Here is a 19,409-nt window from a genome sequence, read left to right on the forward strand (position 1 = left end):
AGCACTTCACAGTTTTTCTTCATTTAGGCCAGGTAGCCGGTAGAAAACACTATACTCTTACCTGTCACACATGGAATCTCTATGCTTAAGGGTTCCCACAGTGAATTCTGTTTCCTGTAGGATTTTTACCATGCTTGACTATGCCTTCTTTCACATATAGTGCCACCCTTCTACCAATTTGATCTGCCGTATCATGTTGATATAATTTCTAACCTGGTAGCAGTGTCACACTGATTATCCTCCTACCACATCTCTGAAATGCCTATATCATCTATATTCTAGTATAATGCCACACATTCTAACTCAATCTTATTGTTCAAACTACTGGCATTTGTACACAGATATTTTAAAGTATGTTTTTTATTTCTACTTTCATTGCTCTCTGTATTTACAGCTTACTTTTTAGAAAATTAAGGGTAATGTAGATCCAATATTCAATACAAAAAGAAGAAAAATGAGGTAAAAATAAGAAAAACACCAAAAAGCATCATTAATACTGCTTAAGAATGAAACAGTTTAAGTTCTTTATGTGAATTTAATGTTTAGAGTACACATTTATAAAGAACTGTAGTATGGTATGATATACTAACTTTTTAGATATGTGAATAGGATTCGCTGAAATGCATTTAAACTTTGGGGGGGGGGGGGTGTCACTATTTTGAGTGTTGCTCATTAAAAATAAAAAAAATGTTTTTTTGACCAATGATTGACTGATTCATCAATACATTGACAATTGTGCAAATGACTGCTTGAGTTCTTTTTGCTCCAATTTACAAATTTAAAAAAAATTGTAATTGTATTATATAAACTATAAAGTGTAAATAAAAAATTAAGTTGCATATAAGAGTAATGACTTGTGGATTTTTCCCATACAATTTGATTTCATTCTTTAAGCAGTGAGAATTTTTGGTGATACAGGTAATTTAGAGTCTCTCACATCTGGGTATTTGGTCTGTATCCATCTGAACTACTCCAGCTTTAAACACCACCTTTCTACTGAGATACTCTATTTTGCAAGTATCTTTGAAAGATACATCCCTCTAAACCGTGTGCTTCCGAGTGACTGTTGGCTTTGACCCATTGTCTAGTTTAAAAGTTGCTCTCTTTCCTTTTTACATTTTAGAGCCAGTTAGACCATCCCATTGGAATATATTCCTCCCTTCCCCAGAATGTCCCTCAGTTCCTAACAAATCTAAAACATTCTTCCTTGCTCCATCATATCATCCATGCATTGAGACTCTGGTGCTCATCCTGCCTCTGGGGTCATATGTGTGGGAACAAAGAGCACTTCAGAGAATGCAACCTTAGAAAATTCTGTATTTCAGCTTCCTACCTAACAGCCTAAACAGTCTCCAGAACCTCTCTCCAGCACTTCCCAATCCTCTCTAAGATCTTACCAAGGGGGCAAGTGAGACCTGCTATCTTCACACTAGGTAGCCAAGTTACCAAGCAACCCTCATGTCCAGCAGCTGCCCAGCTTTCAATATCCCTAATGATTGAATCATCCACTATAACATTGCTGGATTCTCCTCTGGCCTGCAGGTGGTGCTGTGTGCCAATTTGGACCACCTAGCCTGTCCTCCCAACCCAGTGCCCCTTGCTTCCTCCCTGATGGCCATTTTGTTTCCTGTATACTTGTATTTATATTGAGGTAGTTTCATCAGCCAGTTGTCAGAGCTTGGGTCTGTCCTCATATGCAGACAACTTTGTCTTCAGATTCTATTCATCAGTGTTCCTGCCTGTTATCTATCTTGGTTTCCTGGAATCCTGTTTGTTCCAGCTGTTCATGCCGTTCCAGGCATCTCGCTCCTTCTTCGTATCGGGAACTACCCCCATTTCTCATGCCTTGCTGGCCACCAGAACCAGAAGGTTCAACCTGAAGGGAATGTGGCTGGCTTAGGCGGTAAACCTTCTAAAGCTAATGGCCTGGATTTGACCTTAACACTAGGCCGCTTGTTTCTGGGGCAACCCTTCTACACTAACCCTTCCCTCCTAGGCTCACTGGAGATACACCCTTGGTGCGAGAAGATAAAACATCAGCTGAAAAGGAAGTACTAGCTATAGGATTACTTCTTGCCATATCAAGGTGATGTCCTGCCAAGTGACCTTGCCCCTCAAAGCAGTACAAGGGCTGCTTGATTAGAATTGGGACCATTCTATTAAGTCCCTGAAGGTATTATTTATATATATATATATATATATATATATATATATATATATATATATATATATATATTTTTTTTTTTTTTTTTTATTTTTTTTTTTTTTTGCAAGTATTAAGAATTGTGAATTTGCAAAGGACACTTGATATGAAAATGTGAGAGTATTGGTTCTCACTCCATGTTTCACCCCCTAATTTTTTTCTGTTATATAGAATACCCCCCCTTAGGTGGGTATTTTTTCTAAGTAATTATCAATTAGGGATTTTGAATAACATACAATTAACTCTGATTTTAGTCATCTTGCTAGTCATTCACAAACTAACATGTCCCCTAATTATCAATTTCAAATCCTTAGTTTGAAAAATGCCTACTCCCATAATCAGCTTTTTAACAACTTAATAAAATTAAGCTGAAGACAGTCCAGCACTCTCCCCTCCAAATATCAAATTTGTTCTCTGAGAGCCAGGGGATTTTGCCTTGGGTATACACATTCAAACCCTCATCATGAAAAAAAAAAAATCATCACACACACAGTACAAGTAGCCCCCAACTTGCTGCTGGGCTATCTGCATCTTAATTTTATTAAGATGCAGACAAATAGAATATATATAATATATACTATTTAACAGAAAAAAATTAGGGGGTGAAAGATGAAGTGAGAACCAATACTCTCACATTTTCATATCAAGTGTCCTTTGCAAATTCACAATTCTTAATACTTGCAAACAAATGCCAACCTTAAAAACTAACACACAGTATACACAGCCAGTAACAGTTTAACCCTTTTTTTTCTTTAAGCGTTCTTTCCCACAGATGAAGGTTCTGCAGTCAGAACTCCCTCTGGACTTATTTGCTCTTTGATTACTCCAGCATATTTATGAAAGGCAAATAAATTTCATTCAAGTTCAGAGGAGATTTGTTGTTGCAATAGGGACACCATAAATCCTTATTTTATAAAATCACCATCAGATAAAGCTTTAACAGCTATTGGTAGGTCTCTCAGCACCCAGTGTGTATTAGTATGAATGTATCCTTGTTCATCGCCTAGACCTATTTTTTTGTGTTAGGCAATTCATAAATTTTGATAAAATGTAAATTAGAAGACTCTGGCGGAGTTGAATCTACACCTTAGAAATGAAAAGAGAAGATCTTTCCAAACATATGCTGGGAGAGTTGGGTTCTACACCTCGAATAGGTTCCTGAGGACTGACTGGCCAAACCTACTGTTGCATTGGCGATCCCTATCCAGACAGTAATGGGATGTGAATGTGTGGAGAGAACTCCACGTCGCAGCCTTGCAGAACTCCTCCACAGGAACTTCTCGTAAGTGGGCCACTGACACTGCTATGGCTCTGACAGAATGAGCCATGACATGACTCCCAAGATTCAGTCCCGCCTGGGCATAACAGAAGGAGATGCAAACTGCTAGCCAGCTGGATAGTGTCTGTTTGGCAACGTCAACGCCCAACCTATTCTTATCAAAAGAAACAAAAAGCTGGGTGAACTCTCTATAGGATTCTGTCCGCTCCAGGTAAAATGGCTAAGGCTCTCTTGCAATCCAAACTGTGCAGGACTCGTTCGCCTTGGTGCAAATGGTGCTCAGCGAAAAATAATGGCAGGACGATTGACTGGTTAAGATGCAAATCTGTCACTACCTTAGGCAGGAACTTAGGGTGGTACGCAAAACCACCTTGTCATGATAGAATCTTGGATAAAGGTGGATAAAGTCACTAGAGCCTGGAGCTCACTGACCCTGTGTGCTGACGTGACTGCCACCAAAAATATGACCTTCTAGGTCAAGTATGTCAGATCACAGGTGCGCAGCAGCCCTAAAGGAGTTTTCAATCAGCGAGTTAAAACCACGCTGAGGTGCCAAAACATAGCTGGAAGCTTTATGGGAGGCTTCAATTGAAGCAGATCCCGCATAAAACATACAACTATAGCTATACAGATATGGGCGTACATCTACACCATGGTGGTAAATGCCAATCACACTGAGATGGACCCTAAGGAAGGCGGTCTTTAAGCCAGCCTCCGATAGGTATAGAAGGTAATCAAGCTGTTTTTGTGTGAGGCAGAGCCTTCTGCTCACACCACATGGAAAACCTCCTCTACTTCAGTCCATAGGACTTTCAACTGGAAGGTTTTCTAGAAGCCACCAGGACCAGACACACATCTGAAAGATCGAGCGGCTGCAGAATTTACCTCTCAACATCCAGGCTGTGAGCGACAGGGCCTGGAGTTTGGGATGCCGCAACTTGCCCTGATCCTGCATGATGACATCTGGGAAGTCCCCAGACTTATCGGTCTCTGGATGGACAACTCCCAAAGGAGTGGAAACCAGACCTGTCGACTCTGCCAATGAGGAGCTATGAGAATCATAGTCCCTCTGTTCTTGCGAAGCTTCAAGAGAGTCTTTGCCACTAAAGGAATCGGAGGATATGCATACAAAAGTCCTATACCCAATGGCAGGCAAATGCATCTGAGGCTGTTTTGCCATCTGTCCTCTTGAAAGGAGCAGAACTGAGGTGCCTTCCTGTTGCAGGCCATGAACACATCTATGTTCAAGTTCCCCCAGGGGAGGAATATCCAATTCGCTACCTCCTGGTCCAGGGACCACTTGTGGAGTCTGAAGGCTCGACTCAGCCTGTCCGCTACCACATTACCCATCCTAGCCAGGAGCACAGCCCTAAGCACCATACCATGGGACATGCCCTACGACCAGATCTGAACCACTTCCTTACACAGGAGGTATAATCCCATGCAACCCCGTTTGTTGACATACCATACTGCTACTTGGTTGTCGGTCTGGATCAGGACAACTTTGTAGGACAGAATCTCTGAAAGCCCATAATGCATACCTGATCGCCTGGAGCTCCAGGAAGTTGATGACATGAACGTTCCTGAGGAGACCATAAACTCTGGGTGCCGAGCCCATCCACATGAGCTCCCTACCCCAGTGTAGACGTTTCCATGGTTAACACAATTTGAATGGGAATTCCCTGTTCCAGACTAGAAAGTACCTGCCACCAAGATAGTACTTTCTTTGGAGAAAGGAGGACTTCCTTGGCCCCTACCTCGAAGGCCTCCTAGAAAAAGACAGGTCCAGAGCATTGGCGGAGAGTTGGAGGGTATCATGATGGTCCCGATGTTGGGCCACAGCATCCCTCACCATATCTCCAAAGAGATTATCTCCTGTACACGGCATGTCAACGAGTCATTCTTGTACCTCCGGTCAGAGATCCAAGGCCCACAGCCATGCCATTCTGCCATCAACCTCACAAAACCCGCAAAGTTTGAAGTCCTCAGATGAAGACTTCCTTCACACCTCTGGAGGAGAAGGGTCTGTCATATGGTAGGAGCACAAGATGGCGCCAGCCGTCCATTGCTCCTACCATGTGACAGGGGCCGACCAATGGCACCGGTAGCCCCTGTGACATAGTAAGGGCAAAGGCTATCGGCGCCATTTGGAATACTGGCAGCCGACTGCAGGAGATCGCTCCCGGACCCCCGCTGGACAACCAGGGACATTTGGCAAGTCTTGGGGGGGGGGGGGTTCAGGAGAGTGGGGGGTTGTAGTTAGGTGGGTTTTTTTTTTTTTATATTCACTCCATAAGACGCACAGACATTTTCCCCCAACGTTTGGGGGAAAAAAAAGTGCGTCTTATGGAGCGAAAAATACGGCATATAGAGAAGACTTTCAGGGACATAGATATAGTAGTCAAGTCCCAACTCCAGTCTAGCAGCCCTGGTGCTGCCTTAGAGGAGGGTCACCTGGTCGAAGCGCACCACCTTCGTGTGGTAGGAAGCGATCCTGTAGCAAGTACCTGCACAGCTGGGCACATAAGCTCAAACCGTCATACTGAAGAGGGCAGCACTAAGCGCAGAGAAAAAAATGCAAAAACTCTGTCGCGGCCTACCACATGGCAAAGAATCCAAGCCTGAAAGCGGGGCCTAGCCCAGAAGGCTACTCGACCCACCAAGCTCGCCCAGAGGCGGGAACAGATGTCTGATCAGTGTGCCAAGCATGGAAACAAGAGGGAGAGAAATCCCTAAAATCAACTCCCCCTTACCTCTTCATTTTTTTTCCTGAACATAGCCTGACTCAGCTGAGTACAGCATCGGTCTTCGACTGCAGGGGAGAGGGCTTAGACCTTCACTGCTGCGCTTGGCTTTCTTCACCCGCTTGCCTTTCAGCTAAGTCCATGCCAGCCAAAATCAGCTACTGGACCAAGGCAATCATCTGAGGGAGGGATTCGAAGATATCACTTCAGAAAAACTCAACTGAGGAGAGAGTGTGGCAATGAACTTTTCTTATTTTCTCCTTCTACAAAAAAATGTTTAACGCAATCCCCAGTAGGGAGATGCATGTTCACCATCTGCTGGAGACTGAGAATACTGGCAAGCTGATGTCAGTGCAGGGGTATATATACCGTGATGTCAGCTTTACTCTATCTCCATCTGCTGGTAGAGTTATAACACGTACTGGTCATGATTCCACCTGTTTGCTACATCCTGTAACTTTGCAACTATGCATTTTTTTATATCAAAGATTTTATGTTAGTCCATTTGTACTTTTATTTACGGTCCTCATTTTAAAAGGTATGTTTTTATGTTCTCTTATATTTTATCATTTAAGACTAATCGGAGAAAATTCTTTTTCACTCAGCGCACAATAAAGCTCTGGAATTTGTTGCCAGAGGATGTGGTTAGTGCAGTTAGTGTAGCTGAGTTCAAAAAAGGTTTGGATAAGTTCTTGGAGGAGAAGTCCATTAATGGCTATTAATAAATTTTACTTAGGGAATAGCCACTGCTATTAATTGCATCAGTAGCATGGGATCTTCTTAGTGTTTGGGTAATTGCCAGGTTCTTGTGGCCTGGTTTTGGCCTCTGTTGGAAACAGGATGCTGGGCTTGATGGACCCTTGGTCTGACCCAGCATGGCAATTTCTTATGTTCTTATGATCATTTAATGTAATTTTATTGTAAATTACTGATTAACAATGAAAAACAAGCCATCAAATAAACTAAACTATGCCTTTCATGCTGTTGGGTCGTATCTTCTGCCCAAAGTGCATGTCCATCAGCTGCAAATGGGACAGTATTCCTTTTGGGGTCATGGTCATACATAGATGACACCCCTGAACATCATGTGATGCCCCCAGACACAGTATACATTTATCATGGGATTCAGTGAGACATATCCCTGGTATACCAGGGGCATTGCTGGAAGTCACTAGTTTCCTTATGCATGGTCTGATGACAAATAAGGGACACAGCATCTAACTCAATGTCTGCAAACAGTTGATGCCTATTGATGCACTGACCATGCACAAGGAATGTAACAGAAACTTATAAAAATGAGTGAATAACCTAAGGCTTTAAGAGGTAAGAACTAAAACCACAGAGCCTCAAAAACAAAACCTGCAATTTGCTAAAAAAATCAGGAGACTGAAGAATGGCACCTGCTAGGCTCTGCAGAAAACAAGAGTCTAGAAATGGCCCTGCACAGCATAATGAATGAATGAATGAATGAATGAATGAAAGATTTAAAACTTTTCAAAAAAAGCTTAAAAACTTGGCTCTTCAAAAAAGCATTCCACAGTAAGGTCGCTGAAGAAACAACAAATACATTCAGCTGAAAGTCACCTATAAAAGCAGAGTTGTTTGTTTTTATTATTTTGCTCATAATTAAATATTAATTTAAAAACAGTATGCACATATACGATTAGCACGGCAATCGTAAATAGCATCTCCAACCCACTTTTCAATTAGAGTATATTATTGAACAATGTAACCGTAAAATATTGGCACCGCTTGGATAACTTAGAAAACTATCAAACCTATTTTGTGCCTAAATGTAAACCGTTGTGATGGTGCACTACTAAACGACGGTATAGAAAAGTTTTTAAATAAATAAAATAAATAAATAATGGCATATTAGGTATGCCCAATGAGGCATGGTCAAAATTCTAGAAACTCACATAAAAGTGCCAGGCTCCAGATAATGTCACCTATTTGTGGAAGACTGCCATCCTGCGTGTCCTCACAAATATATCTAAGGTTAAAGTGTTCATCAATCCAACTAGATATCCTGACTTTGAAGCCAATAAAACTGCACCAACCATCTCAAGGAGGTCAGTATTCACTAAAAAAAAAAAAAAAAAAAGTACCAGACATAGTCCAACAAGACAGTAAAGTACTTGATGCTTTTTGCCATGATGTACTGTGAAAGTATTTTCCACACTTAGTTTTAGAGTCCAGCATTTAGTCTCTGATAGTAGTCAATCTGGGTCATTAGGAAGTAATTTGCTAATACCAAAGAGTAGATCCACTGTTTTGCTAATAAAAGTACTGGAGCATGCTGGATGTGGAGCGAGATCTAAAGTTAAAGTTTTCATCAATCCAAACAGATATTTTAGCTTTGAAAGCAATGAAAAACACACTAGCCATCTTATTAACAACATAGCAGATAACAGCAGTAAAAGATCCAATCTGCTTATTTATAGCTGTCCAAAATTAGGAGATATCCCAGTGGCCAAGCATATAGTGTGACCACTTGTCACTCCTTATCCAGAACAGTTTCTGTGGTCTCATTTGTACACTACTATCTGGAGAGAAGCATACACAAGCCATCATTGAGTTCAAACCCAGTACTTCTACCTACTTATGTCTAACCACAAGGTTCAATAATAATCCAAAACAGCCATCAACACTAGTGTGATCATGCCTGAACATCAGATTTCCTAGCAACTTGTGACCTTTCTGGAAGCTACCTTGCCACCACCAATCTGCCACACCAACCCATTCAACACAAGGAAAGCATTGCCTGCCAGAAAAACCCAGCTAAGTGGGTGCCTTCTTTTCCACTAGAATTGCAGAATACCAGACAGAGCCAACTGCATGGTTGCCTGAATTTCCACTACATAAGTCACTCAATAGGAATGCATTTTTGCACGTTTACTGTTATGCTTTGCAATTATATATGTATTCAGTTTATATCATTAAGCATTATTTAATATTAAGTTTTATATATTATGAATGATTCTGGTGTGCATATTATTTAATTACATTATGCTTCCATATATAGCATGTAATTGTACGTAAAAATAAAAAAAGGGGGGATGAAAGAGGGGTCCACGCTGCCAAAAAATTGAGAACCCTAACATAGGAAAAGAATGATGCCTAAGGAAACCACCTTGAAATTTTCCCTTTTTCAGAATATTTGGGTCCCTCAAGTCAAGGGTAGGCAAGAAACCCCTGATCTCGAAGAAATAGGGAAAGAGTCTGAAAAGCCGATAGCCCAAAGTGGTTGACAAAGTAGTGGGATGTCAAGAAAATGGAAAAATTTAAAAGCTGTGTAGCTTAAGGTCCAGATGCCTGTAGAATACGTGCTCATGCCTTAAAAAGGTTTTTCCACAAAGCCCTCGAAAGACCTTCCATATTGACAAGGGACAGAGACACAATACCCATCTAAGTGACTTCATTGTATTTGCTTGTCAGAGAATAAATATTCTGACAAAGTAATTGAATTTTGTCCTACAAACCTTTTTTGTTCCAGTCCTCTACTGATGATTCCGATCCTGTGCTGGTTCCAGCTACAGTATCTTCTGTCAGCCGTTTAATTTTTTTCTTTAGTACTACTTTTTTCTGATCAAGTTCTTCCTGTCGTTCCAGGAGTTCCTGAATCTGAAATTTCACTGCCTGTAACTCGTTATTAATAGACTCCAACTCCTCCTCAAGTACTATAAAATAAAAATGCAAAAATTATTTCTAAACTAATTATATATCAGCTTCTTCACAGATTTTAAAGGTTGTAATTTCATCAACAATCATTGGGTAAAATAGCATACAAAATGCAGCTTCAACTTACCAGACAAGTCTGCCATCCTTGACAGAAAAGTAGTCCTTATGAATTCTGCAAAATAGAAATATGAAAGGTTATCTTTAAAGAATTAAATGTAAACCATATTTTTATCAATATTCTTTGAGTTGTAAAAATGTTATTTACATTCCCATGTTTCAATAGCTATACATGGAACACTACATTCTTTGCCTGTAAAATATTCTTACACCTATTAAATTTCTATCTAGGAAATTTATTTACAGAGATCCTATGGTGATTTAACAACTAGAAATTAAAGCTCATAGATTTGTTCAAAAGATAAAAAGAAATTAAACTTTACAAAATTAATTATAATTGAAGCAGAAGTCTATATGAGCTAACACAATCTGCCCTTAGAACAGACTACTTAGAGAGCTGTATACTTTAAATTCCAGAATAAAAAAAGAAATACAAAAGAATAATTATCCATTATACAACTCTTGGCCAATAAAGACAACCAAAAACGTAAAATTTTGTATTTGGGATAAATATGAAACCAAGTTAAGGATTGTAGACTGATAGGTCTCAATTAGGACCTGTAAGTAATAATGAAAAAAGGCATCCATGTGGGAGGAGAGAAGGAAAATCAATGTTTTTGTTTTTTCTCAAAATTATTATACTGATTCAGTATTTGTCTAGTGCTGAACAATGGTTCAAATTTGTTTTCCATTTTTTCACAGACCAGCAATAGGAGCAGCATTATGTACAAGCTTTCCTTACACAGCTCGCCCCTGTCCGTCAACTTTATTCTATTCTGGAGAATAATGAAAAATCCAAATCCAGGAGTGGAACATATTGGGTAACTTGGACACTAGTCAAAAATTTATAAGCGAGGCTGTATTCTTTAGAAACTTGTTTTTGTACTTTTTTCACATTTGATCTCTGTGGGTTTCTTTTTTTTTTTTTTATTTAACTTTTACTTCTTTTTTACCTCCCCTTCTGTGTAGCTTGGTGCCAGGAGACAGTCCTAGACTGGCTAAACTGGTAGCATTTTCCTTTCTGTCCTAGGTCAGCTACTAAAGCAGTTTTTCCTCAATCTCGAGTGACTGTATTAGATCTTCTTGGGCCCAGAGCAGCACCAGGCAATTCATTTTAAAGGGCCTAAGAAACCATATTGCCACCTCTCTCCATACAATTCAGTCTTTGGCCTCTATACCGAGAATAACCAAGCAGGTTACCAAAGTCTGTGATGGTGGACTTAGCTATGTGGAATGTATCTACTGGAAACAACATTACCAAATTGTATAGTCCATGCATTACTTTCAGTCTCCTTTGCCCAAAGCTAGAATCCATCACTAGGATAAACACCAGTGACCCTAAACAAGGATGTATGTCATTGAACTTGAGGTCTGCTACCATGCACACAGACTGAATAAAAAGTAAAGGCCTAAGCAAAACAAAGATGGAGTCTTCAGCCGCATAATGATTTTGGCAACTTCATATGAGAATGCGATTCGTAGAGAAAAGAAGCATCTGCGATTGTTCTTCCATAATCAGACATTAGTCAGCACCTCACAATATGAGATGAGAACCTTGGTCAAGAACTATGCACATCCTTGGTGTAAACTTTCTATCCAGCTATGAATGGGTATTGTTCCACATGTTTGCTAATGAACTTTATGAGAATATTCATATGCATCTGGATTCAGATGACATTTTCATTACACCATCTTTGATTAGTAACATCCAATTAAAATTAAATGCTGGATCCTATGGAACTGACTATGCAATGAGGTTCCAAATAGAGATAAGGACTCTGAATTATAAAGTCTGTGGCTTTTCCCCACGGATTACCCCAGAGCTTTCCTTCCAGAACTTTGTCAGCTGCAGTAAACCTGCAAGCTAAGACTGAGTTCCGTACTCCGCACAGTCTGGCCAAATATCCTTTGAAAGAATTAAAACTAGGAACATTTTCATCACCCTGTTTCTACAGTCATATCTCACGGAGACATCTGTGAGACTTTTGGGTTCTGTCATCCACCATATGGTGTTTTACTGGATTTCACCCCTGGTTTTGAGACAGATCCATGGACTTCTACAGGACTGGCAAAGGGTGAGATAATACTGGCTTAATTACTTTTCAGCTAGGTTAGTAATTATGCAACGCCAAATAATTAAGTGTAAGGCTGGCTTACAGATAACAAATTCTGTTTATCTTTCATTATGATGCCTTGCGCTATGAAACTAACACAAAAAATATTTGTACAGTGTTAAACCTTATATACTTATACTACTACAATAAAACTGTGATTAACTCACAAAAGTTTAAGACACTGCTCCCTTTAAACTAATGAATTTGATCATAAGATTATTGGTTAAATCTAATAATCTACTGTAGCTGTTAGCCACACCTGATATTCCTTACACACCCAAGAACCTATTATAATATGTAAGGCTACAGATTACAATGTATAGCATATCAAGGAAAAACAATTCCTAATTTCCTCTTAGTACTTACAAATCCTTTGGTTCCTGAACCTGTCCACTTTAAAGAGGCTCCTGTCAAAACACACTACAAAATGTAAAAATAGTAAAGAATTTCTACATACACACATATATTTACATATACAGACACACACTTGCTAGATTTGTATGTTGGTCACTGTCCGTTATGCTTTAAAAAATAAAAATAAAACATATTTGCACTGCTTTTTAGGTCATTTAGAGATTGGTTTCATTTCCTTGGAGTGACTTTAGTTATCCTAGTCAAAACTGTCCCTTGGAAATCTTAAGAAATACAATAAAGAGTTTAAAAAAAAATATGTTTTGCCTTTTGTACATTTCTTGCATACACACAAACCATGCTTCTAAACACTTGACATCCCTGTGGACAAATGTACACATACTTTTACCCCATTTGACAAGAATACATGTTGTGTAAAAGCATGAGTACTTAAACCCTCTGCAATAAATATGCACATCAATCATCTGTGAAAGAGAAAAGGAGTATTCTCAGAGACAATGGAGTCACTCTACATGCATATATGAAAATTTACCACAGTATTTTTTAATGGATTCTTAGACTAGCGATAGACTACTATATGAATTGTTCTGTAACTTCTAAAACTTTATAAAATGTTGGATGTTAAGGTCTCAACTATTTTGGAAAAATATAAAACTCCTAGAAAAGGTCTTGATCAATGTGTGATATAGGACTGAGATAGCTCAGATGCATTGAAATACAGCGCAGACATATACAAAATGATCCCAAATTATCTGTATCAACTCTAACAAACAGGTTATGAACACAAAAAATTGTCAGAAGTCTAAAAAAATAAATAAAATTGGTGACTAGAAAAATAGGCATCTCAAACTCCTGGTAGAAAGAGGGTGACTAATGGGACACAGAGGTCCATATTCAAAAGTATTTAGCTAGATAACTCAGAAGTGTATCAAGGGTCTCCAGCACCCAGGGGCCAATGCATTTGTGTTGCCTCCTCAGCATCCCTCCCCCCTTGTAGAAATGCTTAAGGGCAAGAAAGTCACACTAATAGAAACACCAGAAAAGAAATGAACATAAGAAGTTGTCATACTGTGTCAGACTAAGGGGTAGATTTTAAAAGTCCTGCGCGCCTATTTTGCACAGGCCACAGGCGCGCGCAAAGCCCCGGGACGCACGTCGAAGCGGCCTCGGAGGGAATGGAGGCAGGCTGCGCGGCTCGGCGCACGCAGGTTGCCGATTTTGCGCAGCCTTGCGCGCGCCAACCCCGGATTTTAAAAGATCCGGGGTTGGCGTAGCAATAAAAGAAAAACAGTACAAGATAGACAATCAATACTTACCCAATAAGCCCAAGTCAGCTTTTAAAGTTTAGATCACTGGACAGAGCTGGGCTTTAAAAAAAAAAAACAGGCCAGGAACAGAGACTGAACATAAGAACTTGCCATACTGGGTCAGACCAAGGTTCCATCAAGCCCAGCATCCTGTTTCCAACAGTAGCCAATCCAGGCTACAAGTACTTGGCAAGTACCCAAACACTAAGTAGATCCCATGCTACTGATGCCAGCAATAGCAGTAGCTATTCCCTAAATCAACTTGATTAATAGCATTTAATGGCTTCTCCAAGAACTTATCCAAACCTTTTTTAAACCCAGCTACATTAACTAAGACCCCTACATTAACCTAAGACCCCCTCCTCCATTTCCATGATTTTAGGTCAGTCTTACAAGCCATCATATTTTCCAAAATTGACTATTGTAATTCACTCCTTCACGGCCTGCCTGATATTTCACTCAAACCTCTCCAGCTACTACAGAATGCTACGGCCAGGATCCTCACAAAATCCAACAAGAGGGACCATATAACTTCAATTTTAAAAAATCTACATTGGCTACCAATTAAGTTTAGAATCCTTCATAAACTATTAACAATCACTCACAAAGCCATACACAACATTACTCCTCTGGATCTTACAATACCTTTGCAACTCCACACCTCGGTCCATCCAATTAGACTGGCCCAGAGAGGCACTCTTCAAGCACCCTCCATCAAGGCCTCCCTCAGTAAGAGAACTATATCCGCCTCGGGCCCCAAGCAATGGAACCTGCTCCCTCCTGAACTGAGGCTGGAACGATGTCCAATCACCTTTAAGAAGAGACTTAAGACTTTGTTATTCGAACAAGCCTTCCCATAACTACTCACTTCAGCCTTGGTTCTTATCCGCATCATGAGTACTCTATCCAGCTTGAGGCCTTCATAGTCCTCCCCTATTTAATGTCCCTGCTTTTTGCCCAAGTTATACAGACCCAATTCTCTATACTTGCTTCACCCATTTTATGTTTATCCAGGTTATTTTTACCCTGTTCATTGTAAAACAAAGCTTTGTCTCTGTTATTTTTTGCTGGTTGTAATGTAAACCGAAGTGATAATTAATCTTGTTAATTGAACCTTGGTATATAAAAAGTTATAAATAAAATAAATTAATTAACTACACTAACCACAACCTCTAGCAATGAATTCCAGAGCTTAATTGTGCTTTGAGTTAAAAAGAAATTTCTCTGATTAGTTTTAAATGTGCTACTTAAAACTTCATGGAGCACTCCCTAGTCCTTCTATTACCCGTTCTAGACCGCTCATGATTTTAAAGACTTCTATATCCACCCTCAGCCGTCTCTTCTCCAAGTTGAACACCCCTAAGCTCTTTAGCCTTTCCTCATAGGGGAGCTGTTCCATCCCCTTTATCATTTTGGGTGCCCTTCTCTGTACCTTTTCCAATGCAACTATATCTTTTGAGATGCTGCAATCAGAACTGTACACAGTACTCAAGGTGTGGTCTCACCATGGAGCGATACAGAGCCATTATGACATTTTCCATTTTATTCACCATTCTCTTCCTAATAATTCCTAACATTCTGTGCTTTTTTGACTACCGCAGCACATTGAGCCTGCGATTTCAATGTATTTCCACTATGACGCCTAAACCTTTTTCCTGGCTGGTAGCTCCTAATATGGAACCTAACATCGTGTAACTACATCATGGGATATTTTTCCCTATATGCAACACCTTGCACTTGTCTACATTAAATGTCATCTGCCATTTGGATGCCTAATCTTCCAGTCTTGCAAGGTCCTCCTGCAATTTATCACAATCCGCTTGTGATTTAACTACTCTGAATAATTTTGTATCATCTGCAAACTTGATAACCTCACTCGTCTTATTTCTTTCCAGATCATTTATAAATATATTGAAAAGCACCAGTCCAAGTACAGATCCCTGAGGCATTCCACTGTTTACCCCTTTTCCACTGAGAAAATTGATCATTTAATCCTACTATGTTTCCTGTCTTTTAACCAGTTTGTAATCCACAAAAACACACCACCTCCTATCCCAAGACATTTTAGTTTTCTTAGAAACCTCTCATGAGGGGCTTTGTCAAACACCTTCTGAAAATCCAAATATACTACATCTATTGGTTCACCTTTATCCACGTTTATTAACCCCTTCAAAAAAAAAAATGAAACATATGTGAGGCAAGACTTCCTTTGGGTCAATCCATGCTATGTTCCATTAAACCATGTCTTTCTATATGCTCTGAGATTTTGATCTTTAGAATAGTTTCCACTATTTTTCCCAGCACTGAAGTCAAGCTCACTGGTCTATAGTTTGTTGGATCACCTCTGAAGCCCTTTTTAAATATTGGGGTTACATTGGCCATCCTCCAGGTACAATGGATGATTTTAATGATAGGTTACAAATTTTAACTAATAGATCTGAAGTTTCATTTTTTAGTTCCTTCAGAACTCTGGGGCTCATACCATCCAGTCCAAGTGATTTGCTACTCTTTAGCTTGTCAATCTGGCCTACTACATCTTCCAGGTTCACAATGATTTGGTTCAGTTTATCTGACTCATCACCCTTGAAAACCATCTCCGGAACTGGTATCTCTCCAACATACTCATTAGTAAACACAGAAGCAAAGAATTCATTTAGTCTTTCTGCAATGGCCTTATCTTCCCTCAAAGCCCTTTAACCTCTCGTTTATCTAACAGTCCAACCTATTCCCTCGCATGTTTCTTGCTTCAAATATATTTTTTTAAAGTTTTTGCCTCTATGGCCAAATTCATTTCAAATTCTCACTTAACCTGCCTTATCAATGTTTTACACTTACCTTGACAATGCTTATGCTTTTTCCTATTTTCTTCAAGTGAATCCTTCTTCCAATTTTTGAAGGATTTTTTTTCTAAACTTGCTTCTTTCACCTCACCTTTTAACCATTCTGGAAATCATTTGGCCTTGGTTCCACCTTTTTAATGCATGGAATACATCTAAACTGCACTTCTAAGATTGTATTTTTAAACAATGGCCACGCCAGTTGTACACTTTTAACCTTTGCAGCTGCACCTGTCAGCTTTTTCTAACTATTTTCCTAAGTTTACCAAAGTTTCCCTTTTGAAAATTTAGTTTTAGAGCTGAAGATTTACATATTGACTGAATGAATCTTAGGGTAGGGAGAGAAGCACAGTCATTGTTCCCCACAGGGCAGCAGAAAAGCTAGCATCAGCACTGTTCCCCTCTCTGTTCCTCACTCCCCTACAACCCTCTTGCCTCCACACTTCCCTCTCTGCTCCCCACTCTGTTCTTTGCCCCTCGCCTCCACACTTCTCTCTTGCCCCTCACTTGTCTTCCCTTCCTGCTTCCACCTTCCTCTGTTTATTCTACCCTTGACAGTGCACCAGTATCGCCATTCTCGACTTTCTGTCTTTGCCCTCGTTTCATGGTGTTCAGCATCTTCTCTTTCCCCCAACCCCCTCTTGTCCTCCACCTATACTACAGAGCTACTTTCTTCCCCCCCCCCCGAAAGCTAATCCTCGAGCAGGCAAAAAACGCTGTTTCCTTTAATCTCGTCTCTCACCTCTGTCTCCTGTTCCCAGACAGAAGCTGAGTTAGGAGTCTTCAACGGACTAGAGTGAAGAAGTCAGCAACTGCAGGTTCAGGGCCGAGACAAGGGAGGAATTCAGTAGAAACAGCGGGTTCAGGGAGTGAGAGTGAAAGATCGGTTTTCTCCGAAGCTGTGAGGAGCATGACAAAAGTAAAAGCAGAGAGACAAAGATGCTGGAAGAGTTCTAAGTCTCTGCCAGTGCTTCCTTCTTCGTTCTTCCCGCTGGTCCACTAGCCTTGCTTTTCCTGTCTCTTCTGATTGGCTACTGCTGCCGATGAGTCATCAGTCTGCGCCTCGGACATAGAAAAAAAGAAAAGGCACCGGCAACATAGAGGGTTACTACTACCACTTAATTGCCCAACCAGCACAAAAATATTTTCCCCGCACAACGGGGGGGAAAAAGTAACCTAACTGGGCATGAAATAGCCTAGTCTAACTAACAACACGAACCTAATAAAGTCAAGCAACTTCTTCCAATCTCACCGGTTTATTAAACAGTGAGGGAGAACTAGTCCGCTGTGATAGGCCTTGCGGAATTTGACGTAAGGACAGTTAGTCGTCTGATTGGCCACATTCAGTGCCTCTGGTAGTGCGTATTTCCGGAAGACGTGGCGATTCAGACCGGTGGTGAAGTGGTTGTGGTACTGGTAGTGGTTGTCTGTTTGTAACTCTTCCAAGCTACCATCATGATCTCTTTGACGGACACACAAAGTAAGAATCCGGGGAAAGGATGTGGGGAGGGAAGCCGAAACTAGATTGGTTCTGTTCGACATGGCTGCTGCTATTATGAATGAGTTGCTTTTACTTAGCTGGCCAGGCCTCCTCTGGCTGAGTGCAGAGAGAACTGAGCTAGGAGGGATCTCTTTGCTGTCTTTTTAACATGGTCCCTGTCATAGACGTGCGGATAACGTTCTTTTTTTGTGAGAGTTTACGTTTTTGTTTCCTGATCATTTAGAGACTAGAATAACTTTTTAGCATCCTACGAGTGTCTTGATATGTTTGTGGTTCCTTACTTGTGAGTGTTGCATTACTTCCAGGAAATACCCCAGGGTTATAAACAAAATCATGTTTGGTTTTATTTTTGTTCTGTTTTGTTTGCCCTTTTTGTTATAAATTGTAACAGTCCCGGTTTATTATATCACTGGGCAGGTACCAGCGGTTTAAACTTTTTTTGTGTGTAAGAAAGCAACCTTTGATGAATAATCAACTTTCATACAGACCGATGCTTTAGCATGCGCTGAGCCTAGCGCACAGGATAACGAGCTCTTGGGCACCCGTTTTGGACGTGCTAGCCTTACACCCGATGCAATAAGGAGTTCAGCTTGTCCAAAACCTGTGTCCAAACCAGTGTGTAGCTAATAGCACTCATCACATGTAAATGCATGTAGATGAGGCTATTATTCCCCGATGCAAAAAAATCACCATGTGCCCAATGCGCACATTTTAACACGGAAAACTTAATTCCAGTCCAGCCGGCGGTCAGGTTAGAGAAACCAATGCCCATTAATTTGAGCATCTATTTTCCCAACCGGGCACAGCCACTTCTCCTGGGCGCCCAATGCCATGAATGTGCTAGGTATGCACAATTTATCCTTAGTGCATCCTTTTTAGTACACCTCCTCATTTAAATAAAACATTGCATACCCAGCAGAGCTGGCTGGGTACACTTTAGGACAGTGTGCACTCCCTCATGAGCATCCGTTTTATGTGAGCTAATATTGTATGACCTGTTTGTGCATTGACTGGGAAGCACTTCACCCTATCCCACCTAGCATCCTCCCATCCTCTCTCATTTGCCTTTTTTATCCCTTCAACCATTCCACCTAGCATCTTCAGTACAGAATTTGTATCATTGTATCTTTGAATGCATAACTTACTGCATGCTCCTTTATTGTGTTGTATTATACCCCCTATTCCTACCTAGTTGTTTTTGTATACTCCCTATTCCTACCTAATTGTATTTGTATTTCCATATCCACCATCTCA

General features: G+C 40.4%; 2 protein-coding genes across 5 annotated transcripts in view; one reads left to right on the forward strand and one right to left on the reverse strand.

Moving 5' to 3' along the window:
• The window catches only part of RECQL (RecQ like helicase), a 290,842-nt gene extending 273,025 nt beyond the window's left edge, over positions 1-17,817 (reverse strand). The window contains exons 1-4 of one of the 3 annotated variants that reach the window (XM_029600183.1): positions 17,397-17,817; positions 12,505-12,545; positions 10,035-10,079; positions 9,709-9,906 (exon numbers count right to left, since the gene is read on the reverse strand). In XM_029600183.1, the coding sequence (XP_029456043.1) occupies positions 9,709-9,906; positions 10,035-10,050 (214 nt within the window). In that variant the 5' untranslated portion in view covers positions 10,051-10,079; positions 12,505-12,545; positions 17,397-17,817. Of the gene's footprint in view, positions 1-9,708; positions 9,907-10,034; positions 10,080-12,504; positions 12,559-17,396 lie in introns of all 3 variants that reach the window. The other 2 variants (XM_029600182.1, XM_029600181.1) reach the window with 2 other exon arrangements.
• Positions 17,818-17,858: 41 nt separating this feature from the next.
• GOLT1B (golgi transport 1B) overlaps positions 17,859-19,409 on the forward strand; it is a 129,623-nt gene continuing 128,072 nt past the window's right edge. For both annotated transcript variants that reach the window (XM_029600185.1, XM_029600184.1), the window contains exon 1: positions 17,859-18,134. Coding sequence is in view for 1 of the 2 variants with exons in the window: in XM_029600184.1 (XP_029456044.1) it covers positions 18,110-18,134 (25 nt within the window). In the remaining variant the exon portion in view is untranslated. The remainder of the gene's footprint in view (positions 18,135-19,409) is intronic.

Source organism: Rhinatrema bivittatum, chromosome 4, assembly GCF_901001135.1.
Source record: "Rhinatrema bivittatum chromosome 4, aRhiBiv1.1, whole genome shotgun sequence".
Taxonomy (NCBI): Eukaryota; Metazoa; Chordata; class Amphibia; order Gymnophiona; family Rhinatrematidae; genus Rhinatrema; species Rhinatrema bivittatum.